The following is an 11,301-nucleotide window of genomic DNA, read 5'->3' as shown; positions in this document are numbered from 1 at the left end:
GCAGAAGGGGTCATATGGGCTGGCCTGGAAGACAAGGGACAAACAGTGTCTAAACAAGGTGTAAGAGTGGAGCAGAAAGCCTCAGTAGCACTGTAAGCATCAAAAGATGCTAACAGTTTAGGGGAAGGAAGAGAAGATGAAATAATTGCAGATAGCCGGAAGGGTGAGAGTGAGCATAGGTTACGTCGAAAGATGACATGTGGAGGGGTAAGTGATGTGTCAGGGACCATGTTGAGGTTAAGAGTGAGGAGGAAGGGATCTGAGGTGTACAGTGGAGCAGCCAGTACATGATCAGTAGAGCAGTGTCGTGTAAATAAGGTCTAGTTGTTTGCCTGATTTGTGAGTAGCAGTAGTTGACACTCAGTTGAGACCAAAAGAGGCAAGCAGAGTGTGGAAGTCAGCAGAACTTTATCTAGGTGGATGTTGAAATCTCCAAGCATAACTAGGGGAGTACCATCCTCAGAAAAGGTTGAGAGAAACACATCTAATTCATCAAGAAATTTTCAGATTGGTCCCGGGGGTCGATAGACAATGACAAAATGTATTTTAAGAGGGTAGGTAACATATTATGTTAGACCCTATTCAATCTAAGCTCCTAAAAGAGCTGCTTACAGAAGTCATAGATCATCTTCTGACTATTATTAATTCCTCATTGTCATTAGGATATGTCCCCAAAACCTTCAAACTGGCTGTTATTAAGCATTTCTTTAAAAAACACAACTTGGCCCCAAAAAATTAGTTAATTGCATACCGGAGAGCTCGAATCTCCATTTTTTTTTCAAAGATATTAGAAAAGGTAGTATCTTTACAATTATGTTCCTTATTATAGAAAAATGGCATCTGTGAGGATTTCCAGTCAGGATTTAGACCGTATCATAGTACTGAGACTGCTCTCCTTAAAGTTACAAATGATCTTATCATCTGATCGTGGTTGCATCTCTCTATTAGTGCTATTGGATCTTAGCACTGCGTTCGACACCACTGACCACAAAATTATTTTGCACAGACTAGAAAACTTTTTTGCATTAGTGGATGTTCAAATTGTACTTATCTGACCACCATCAATTTCTAGCAGTAAATTAACTTAAAAAACATTGCAAGAATTAGATGTTTTGTTTCCAGTCAAGTCAAGGTACTCGCATTCATGCTTTTATCTCAAATAGGGTGGACTACTATACTGCTCTGCTTTCTCAAAAACTGCAGCTCATACCAAATGCTGCTGGCTTGAACCAAAAGATTGGAGCATATCACACCAATCCTCAGGTCTTTGGTTTCCAGTTACATTCAGGGTTGATTTTAAAGTATAATTACTTGTTTATAAATCATTTAATGGCTTAGGGCCTCACTCCTTTTTGGTTTGTGACGTCACTTCCTGTTTGTTGTTGACGGCTGTACTGCGTTTGAGCTCCGTCACTATATTCTTTTCATTGACTATTTTTAAGTTAAAAATCAATTTTATACATCATCGTTTCTGTTTATATAACGTGTGAATATATCCTCTATTGTATTCTACAACAAAAACAATCAGAGCGCCTCGCTATCACTAGTTTTAATTTGATCTCCCGGGTCCGCTATTAGCTTTTAGCCAGTTAGCATCAGCCAGCGTGGTTGCTGCTAACTGCGCTTACATTGCTAATACTCTATTCACACACATTACCACTGCTGTACTCACTGTTACTTGCTTTAATGGCGGATGAATGTCTCCACTCTGTGCTCGAGCTCTAGGCCGTGGGGAAGCAGATTCGCGACCTGGAACAGAAGCAGGCCCAGCTGAGAGAGCGGAGAGCCGCGCTGGAATCATCCCGGGCTGACGCTCACATGTCCGGGGTAAGTATACAGCGTGCTGTTAACAGTCCCACCACGTCTACTCCGTGTGTTTCCCCGCAAAGGCCAGGTGCACCCAGGACGCGATCTCCCCAATTGTCCTTCACTGCGACGCCGGGACACCACGGACCCTGGGTGCATCCACAGCGGAGGACGAAAACGACTTCTCCCCCTCCTGCCTTCGAGATCTCCATCCAGAACCGCTTCGCTCCCCTCCGCGAGACAGGACGCGACGCTGTGATCATCGGAGACTCCATCGTCCGACACGTAAGTGCTACGTTAGCCGAAGGTAAAGTGCACACTCATTGTTTGCCTGGTGCTCGTGTTCTCGATGTTTCTGCGCAGATACCCGCAATCCTGAAGGCCGACGAGAGCCCCAGAGCGGTCATGCTTCATGCCGGGGTTAACGACACCACGCTGCGGCAGACGGAGACGCTGAAGAGGGACTTCAGCAGCCTGATCGAGACGGTTCGCAGCACGACGCCCGCGGCGATGATCATCATGTCAGGACCACTGCCCACGTATCGACGAGGACACGAAAGGTTCAGTAGACTTGTTGCTTTAAATGAATGGTTGTTGTCATGGTGTAAAGAACAGAAACTGCTATTTGTTAATAACTGGAATCTTTTCTGGGAGCGTCCTAGACTGTTTCGCGCTGATGGATTACACCCCAGCAGAGTCGGAGCGGAGCTTCTCTCTGACAACATCTCCAGGACACTTCGCTCCATGTGACTAGTAAGACAATTCTCAAATAACCATTATGATGAGTTTTGTTCCACCCGCTTAAATGATAAAAGTACTTGCGCTGTAAAAACTATTAAGACTGTGTCTGTTCCCCGAATAGTGAAGTCAAAATATAAATATAATGTAGGATCTAGAAAAAATCTTATCGTAATTAAACCAGAAAAATGTAAAGTAAATGAACAAAAACAATTTTTAAAGTTTGGGCTCATAAATATCACACCAAAAGCAGTTATTGTAAATGAAATGATCACAGATAATAGTTTTGATTTACTCTGCTTGACTGAAACCTGGCTAAAACCAAATGATTCTACTCCACGAAACTACTGTTATAAGCATGAGCCCCGTCAGACTGGTCGTGGCGGGGGTGTTGCAACAATATATAGTGATATTCTCAATGTTACCCAGAAAACACGATACAGGTTTAACTCTTTTGAAATACTTCTGCTAAATGTTACTCTGTCAGACATGCAAAAGAAATCAAATGTATCTCTTGCTCTGGCTACTGTGTATAGTCCACCAGGGCTGTATACAGAATTCCTAAAAGAATTTGCAGAGTTCCTCTCAGACCTTCTAGTTACAGTTGATAAGGCGCTAATCATGGGAGATTTTAATATTCACGTTGATAATGCAAATGATACATTAGGAGTTGCGTTTACTGACCTAATAAACTCCTTTGGAGTCAAGCAAAATGTCACCGGGCCCACTCATCGTTTTAATCATACACTAGACTTAATTATATCGCATGGAATCGATCTTACTGCTATAGATATTGTACCTCAAAGTGATGATATTACAGACCATTTCCTTGTATCGTGCATGCTGCATATCACTGATATTAACTATATGTCTCAGCGTTACCGTCTGGGCAGAACTATTGTTCCAGCCACCAAAGAAAGATTCGCAAATAACCTGCCTGATCTATCTCAACTGCTATTTGTACCCAAAAATACACATGAATTAGACGAAATTACTGACAACATCGGCACTATTTTCTCTAATACATTAGAAGCTGTTGCCCCGATCAAATTGCAAAAGGTTAGAGAAAAACGTACTGTACCATGGTATAACAGTAATACTCACTCTCTCAAGAAAGTAACTCGTAGTTTTGAACGCAAATGGAGAAAAACTAACTTAGAAGTTTTTAGAATTGCATGGAAAAACAGTATGTCCAGCTATAGACAGGCTCTAAAAACTGCTAGGGCAGACCATATACACAAACTCATAGAAAATAACCAAAACAATCCAAGGTTTTTATTTAGCACAGTGGCTAAGTTAACAAATTACCATATGCCACCTGATTCAAATATTCCACCAACGTTAAATAGTAATGACTTTATGAATTTCTTCACTGATAAAATAGATAACATTAGAAATACAATAGCGAATGTAGATTCTACAGCATCTAACACTTCAGTTTCATCCATCGCACCCAAAGATAAACTGCAGTGCATCTCTTCCCAGAACACCTGAGAAGAGATGATGCTGACCCTCAGAGGACCTCAGATGATGCTAACCCTGAATCAACAAACAGAACTAACAATTATTGCTAAATGTGTGACTGAATCATACAATAACTTAATTAATAATATTGATAGTTCATTGTCTAGCTGACTACGTCTTGTATTATTATTATTATTTTAATTTTTTCTAAAATCCTGTCAAATGTGCACAAACTACTAGCTACTACTAAATATTGTAGAAACATAATTTTCTGTAAAGTTGCTTTGTAACGATTTGTTTTGTAAAAAAGCGCTATACAAATAAATAAACTTGAACTAACTTGCAGATATGCTCACTGAATATAAGCCTAACGGACCACTCTGCATCAGTCAAAAATACCAAGGGTTCACTTTTTTCGCTTTTAGCTATTATGCCACTTGCAGCTGAAACCAGCTTCCAGGAGAGATCAGATGTGCTAAAACCTTATCCACATTAAAATCTATGCCAAAAATACCTCTGTTTAGCTGTGCGTTTACTGAATGAGTACTGTGTTACGTCCAAACTGAGTGAACTGTATTTTATTCTTAACTGTTTTAAATAAAAACAATTTCTGAATATTATAACTTATATGCAAGGCACTTGAATGAAATGTGCTATGTAAATACACTTGCCTTTCCCAAATTATTGTACAGCTTTTACAATATTTCCTGCTGCAACAGAAATTAAAACTCCTGGAAGCATTATTTTCTTATTGTTCTTGAGCCTCACTGATATAAGATCAAGAGTAAACACCAACCTGTTCATTCTTCGGTGAGTTTCATTCTGCAGGGTTCTGGATCTCTCATGTTCTTTCTGTTCTTCAGTAAACTCTGTCTCTGCATATTTCACATTTTCCTAATGTTCTGATGCTCATCTTGTAGACTGATGAGTTATTTTCCAGCATTTATTGCTGAATTGCAGTGGGAGGAGCTTCACTGAAGGTGTGATTGTTGTGGGTGGAGCTTCACTAAATAATTCTGTGTGGTTGAAGAATAGAAAAAACAGGTACACACACACACACACCATGAACTGGATGCCACTTTGACACGTACCACCTACCTAAGCATTGTTGCAGACCATCTAGGTCTTTTCATGGAAATGGTATTTCCCTGTGGCTGTGGCCTCTTTCACCAGAATAATGCGCCATGGCAAAAAAGCAAAAATTGTTCTGGAATGGTTTGAAGAGCACAACGACATAAGTTTCCCAGATCTTAATTCAATTGAGCATTTGTGGGATGTGCCGAACAAACAAGTACGATCCATGGAGGCCCCAGCTGAACTTACAGGACTTAAAGGACTTCAAGTTACATTATATGAATTGCCCAAATATACAAAATGCAAGAAGGAGATAAAACTTAACACAATCTTGCCACTTAAATGGCGAATAACCATTTTTATTTATTTTCTCCTTTTCCATTTTGCATCTACTTTTACTTTTACTTCTCATGTACAGGTGCTGGCCATATAATTAAAATATAATCAAAAAGTGTATTTATTTCACTACTTTCATTCAAAAAGGGAAACTTGTATATTATATTCATTCATTACACAGAGACTGATTTGTTTCAAATGTTTATTTCTTTTAATGTTGATGATTATAACTGACAACTAAGGAAAATCTCAAATCCAAACTTCACAAAACGAGGTATATATAGACAACACACTATTCTTAGAAACAAGCCAAATTTAATGAATTTCTCATTCTCTGGGGTCCATTCTCTGTATGTTGCTAACTCAGTCAGGACGTTGGATTTGATTGTTGATGATTTGGCATGATCTTGGATTGTTTGGTTCTTCAGTAACCTGGAGTTACTGTCATAGTGACAGGTCCGTAAGCTTAAACCTGCTCAGGAGCAGGCTATTTCATGTAAACATAATTAGATTGCATCTTTTAAGTAGAATTGATATTTAAAATATGTCCCAGGAGATACAGATAACATGATTTTGACTCTTTAATTAATGCTGTCACATAACAAATCTGCTTCAAAGATAATATTAAATGAATTGCTGATTACAACTTTGAAATACAAATGTAAAGCCTGTACAAATGAAAACTTCGTGAATATGAATAAAAGGGATGTACATTTTTTTGTAAAAATGCAAATAAATTAAAAACAGTGCACATTTAATTTATATTTTATTGCATTTGTGTCGTTTTGTTTGCTTAGCAGTTTCCATTAATTTGTCAATTTTCAGGGAATACGAGAACGTGCAGTAATCGTAGACAAATTAATCCTGATATTTTAAACAAATCCTCAAAATAGTTTGAAGAAGCAAATTAGCCAGAGATCAGTTATCACCATTAGAAGATCTGGCGTCTTTCAGATAATCTTAGATGTAATAAATGACGTACTGTACGAAGAATGGGCCCCAGGTGGCTTCCAGTATTTTTTTTTATTTTTTTTTTTATTTTTTATAAAACATACATTTATATCAACGGGAATGAAAGATGAAGGCCATAATACTTATGTCCCCCACAGGATAACAAATCCTTTTAGAGTCTCATTTTAAAATTTCAATGAAATAAAATATTGACTTGTAAAAGGCTATAAGATGCATAAAGTTATAAAGTCTAAATAAGAAATCAAGTCTAAGTCAAATTTTTATATATCCTAACGATGCTCAAAATATGTGAAGTTACAAGACTACTTGCTGTCCAATAAAAACAACAACAACAATATAATTTGTCTGTTGTAAAATAGTACATAGTTCATGTTGCTTGTTGTTGCTCATTAAAATTGATTTACACACATATTAACAGTAACAGAATGATGTGTTTAAAGAGAATTAAAAATAAATCTCAAAAAGAGATCGGTATGTTGTTTGTTGCCATTCTACTATGTTGTCTGTTTACGTTGTATGTGATAATGTCACTGGAATTCGAGTGATCACTGTCCCAAATTACAGTGAGTCAGGGAACATACCAACGCCTGACTTTTTGACATGTTTGGTGAGGACACGGCTGAAACTGCTGGATATTAAGGTGATCTACTTGCTGTGAAAGTTATTTGTATGTCTGTATAGATTAGAAGATTTACTGAAACTCTTCCCACATACAATGCAGTGATACGGTTTCTCTCCAGTGTGAATCCACTCATGTGATTTCAGGGATCCTGACTGACTGAATCTCTTGTCACAGTGTGAACACTTGTAAGGTTTCTCTCCAGTGTGAATCCTCTCATGTGATTTCAGGGATCCTAACTGACTGAATCTCTTGTCACAGTGTGAACACTTGTAAGGTTTCTCTCCAGTGTGGATCCTCTTATGTGTTTTCAGATGTTCGGATTGACTGAATCTCTTGTCACAGTGTGAACACTTGTAAGGTTTCTCTCCAGTGTGGATCCTCTCATGTGATTTCAGCTCTCCTAACTGACTGCATCTCTTGTCACAGTGTGAACACTTGTAAGGTTTCTCTCCAGTGTGGATCCTCTCGTGCTGTTTCAAACTTTCAGCTCTAATAAAAATCTTCTCACACTCAAAACACATATATTCTCTCACACCAGTGTGTATCTTCTGATGTACTTTTAAACTCTGCAGATGTGAAAAACTCTTTCCACACAAAGAACATGAATGTGGTTTCTCCTTTGAATGAACTTTCAGGTGCTGCTTCAGGTTTGAAGCCCTCAAAAATGTTTTTCCACATTGATCACATGGGTACAGTTTTTCTAAAGTGTGGATGTTCATGTGTATCTTTAGGTATGTTGATTGTGTGAAACTCTTCCCGCACTGATCACATCTGTATGGTTTCTCTCCAGTGTGGATCCTCATGTGCATCTCAAGACTATGTTTGCTTCTCAAACTCTTTCCACACTGAGTGCAGGTGAAAGATTTCTCGTCTCTTCTCTTCTTTAAATCTTTCTGTTTGGTTTGAGAGCGACTCAAAAAGTTTTCTCCAGTTTTGACATGATGCGTCTGCTCCTCTTCATTAATTTCCTCATTCTCTTTTTCTTCAATCAACTCTGAAATTAAACTAAAATGTTTAATATCTAGGTACATCACAGAGAAATGTGAAAGGACATAAGTGATTGCTCTACAAATCTTTAATCAAAATGATACATTTTATAAATTACATGTCCCTGAAACTTTCCATGATTGAGGTACATTGATCTTTCTATTATTACGTTGAATTATGTTATCTATAGTGAGAACTATTAAATATATTAAATCAACTCCAGAAGTTTATAGAAAGTTATAATTTGATGCTTCAACTATATTATTGCACAGCTCTATATAACCTTAATGTTCATCATCACTGAAGAATCAAGAATAAACACCAACCTGTTTGTTTTTCAGTCTGGTTCATTCTGCAGTGTTCTTGATCTCTCTGTTCTTCAATAAACTCTGTCTCTGCAGATTTCACTTCTTCCTGATGCTTTGATGCTCGTCTTCACTTGTAGACTTATGGGAATATTCCAACATTTATTGCTGAAATGCAGTGGGAGGAGCTTCACTGAAGGTGTGATTGTTGTGGGAGGAGCTTCACTGAAGGTGTGATAGTTGTGGGAGGAGCTTCACTGAAGGTGTGATTGTCGCGGGAGGAGCTTCACTGAAGGTGTGATTGTTGTGGGAGGAGCTTCACTGAAGGTGTGATAGTTGTGGGAGGAGCTTCACTGAAGGTGTGATTGTCGTGGGAGGAGCTTCACTGAAGGTGTGATAGTTGTGGGAGGAGATTCACTGAAGGTCTGATTGTGATCGCTGTACAGTAAGAGGAGCAGATCTGTCAAAATCAAATAAATCACTTTGTACACCTTTATACTTATTCACATATTTTAAGTATTTATGCTTATCTATATACCCATTTGGTAATATAACTTTTAAGTTAATTAACTGTAAACTGTTTTTACTCATTCACAAGTTCTATTCCCATTTTTGTCTCTTAATATATTCAGGAATTTCATCCACATATTACTTTCCTACATTTACTTGCCGTATCATTAATATATAGGCTAGGCAAAAAAAGCTTCAGTGAAAAGAAACCAAATATAAGAATGTATTTTTAAAAGAGAGGAAACAAACACAAATAAAAAAAAATAGTTCAAGAATAATCTGTAATTTACTTTAAAAACATAAATAGTTATGTGGCATTATCTTTTAATGCCACAATAGCTCATTGCGTAGTATGCCGAAGTCTGCTGACACCAATTAAATGAGCTTAATGTGGTAATTAAATATCTACATGGTTTGCCAGCAGCTCTGATAATATTATTGTGCCTCAGACTAAAAATATTGAGGGCCTGTTTACACCTGGTCACTTCATGCATTTTCTCTGTATCTCTATATCAGTGGTGGAAAGAGTACTGAACATTTTTACTTGAGTACAAGTACTGTTACATTGCTGCAATAATACTCAATTACAAGTAAAAGTACTGGTGTTAAAACAGTACTTAAGTAAGAAGTACAAAGTACTCAAAGTACTTTTACTTGTTTACATGTGCAAACAAGTGCGCACTGTGCACAACTGCAGATAATTTAATTTCCCACTCAAGTCGAGTCAGGGGTGTGCGATACAGCCATGTCTGATAATATGGTTAGTGTTGTTTTAATGATGTGCTACCAAATATCACTGACCACACATCGATTTATTGGTTTATTAAAACCCAAAATTCCAGGCATTCTACATTGTAGATGGCAAAAATCCTTCTGTATGCTTTTTATATTTATATAATTTCATGTAGCCTAGGCCTAGTTAACACACAATGGGTACCATTTTTCTGCAAGATGCATGAACACCTTAAATCATAACTTTATGCAAGTTCAGTAAAGAAATAAATGACTTATTATTTAGACATAATATTGCTTTTTTTCTTAATTTTGTCAACGAAAATAGTTCCAATCAGATCACAGCACTGTTTTGCGTCTAAGAGCAATGGACGGTGTTTACTTATTGAATGAATCAGCCGTTTGAATGAATCGGATGAATATCAATGACTCACTCATTGACATTCACTTGTTGTCACCTACTGGTGATTTTAATTTCACATTTTGAGTATTTTTTCAAGTTTTAAATTATTTCAAAATAATTTCAATTATTTTAAAACATAAGGCCCATTTATACATCTGTATCTGCAGTTTAAATGCATCCATATCCCCTCTGAGATACATAAACTGTGTAAATGCATGCTCTTTCAGATGCAGATTCCAGAAATGTTTTCTTATGTTGGAATGAAAGACACTAAGTACTGGAAGAAGTGCTTCTTATTCTTACCCAAAAATAATAATGGAAGTAATAATTGTAACTGAACACAATCTTGCTACTCAAGCTGTGTATGAATTTTAGCTTCTTTTCCATTTTGCATTTGCTTGTACTTTTACTTTCAATACTAAAGTACATTTAAGATAAAAATAAATACTTTTTGGACTTAAGTACAATAAATATCACATACTTTAAGACTTGTACTCAAGTACATTTACATTTACATTTATTCATTTAGCAGACGCTTTTATCCAAAGCGACTTACAGATGAAGACAGTGGAAGCAATCAAAAACAACAAAAAGAGCAATGATATATAAGTGCTATAACAAGTCTCAGTTAGGTTAATACAGTACACGTAGCATGGGATTTTAACTAATATAATAAATAAAAAGAAAACAGATAGAATAAAAAATAAAAGAATAGAGCAAGCTAGATAGAGGTCTTTACACATACACACACACATACATATACAATTGCATAATAAATGAAAAGAAAATAGAATACAAAAAGATTAGAAAGGTAGTTAGATTTTTTAAAGAATAGAATTAGAATAGTGAGTGTTAAAGTTAGAGGGTCAAATAAAGATGGAAGAGATGCGTTTTAAGCCGATTCTTGAAGATGGCTAAGGACTCAGCTGCTCGGATTGAGTTGGGGAGGTCATTCCACCAGAAGGGAACATTTAATTTAAAAGTCCGTAAAAGTGACTTTGTGCTTCTTTGGGATGGCACAATCAAGCGACGTTCACTTGCAGAACGCAAGCTTCTAGAGGGCACATAAGTCTGAAGTAACGAATTTTGGTAAATGGGTGCAGAGCCAGTGGTAGTTTTGTAGGCAAACATCAATGCCTTGAATTTGATGCGAGCAGCTATTGGAAGCCAGTGCAAATTGATAAACAGAGGTGTGACGTGTATACTTTTTGGCTCATTAAAAATTAATCTTGCTGCCGCGTTCTGAATTAATTGCAAAGGTTTGATAGAATTGGCTCGAAGACCTGCCAAGAGGGCATTGCAATAGTCCAGCCTGGACAGTACAAGAGCTTGAACAAGGAGTTGTGCAGCAT

General features: G+C 37.2%; 1 protein-coding gene across 1 annotated transcript; it reads right to left on the bottom strand.

The window, feature by feature from the left end:
• Positions 1-6,896: 6,896 nt before the first annotated feature.
• LOC113040327 (zinc finger protein 239-like) lies at positions 6,897-8,547 on the bottom strand. Its single transcript, XM_026198668.1, has 2 exons — positions 8,326-8,547; positions 6,897-8,006 (listed from the first exon to the last, which is right to left on the bottom strand). Exons 1-2 carry the CDS (start codon positions 8,348-8,350, stop codon positions 7,036-7,038), a joined length of 996 nt encoding a protein of 331 aa, XP_026054453.1. The 5' UTR covers positions 8,351-8,547; the 3' UTR covers positions 6,897-7,035.
• Positions 8,548-11,301: the final 2,754 nt, after the last annotated feature.

Source organism: Carassius auratus, chromosome 22 (assembly GCF_003368295.1).
Source record: "Carassius auratus strain Wakin chromosome 22, ASM336829v1, whole genome shotgun sequence".
Classification (NCBI taxonomy): Eukaryota; Metazoa; Chordata; class Actinopteri; order Cypriniformes; family Cyprinidae; genus Carassius; species Carassius auratus.
This window is presented reverse-complemented; position numbering and strand designations above follow the sequence as displayed.

Excerpts from the sequence above, each read along its gene's own strand:
- LOC113040327 (XM_026198668.1), bottom strand. The coding sequence starts at position 8,350 with ATGAACCAGACTGAAAAACAAACAG. Across the intron at positions 8,007-8,325 it reads CCAGACTGAAAAACAAACAG|AGTTGATTGAAGAAAAAGAG; the intron begins GTTGGTGTTTAT and ends GTTTAATTTCAG.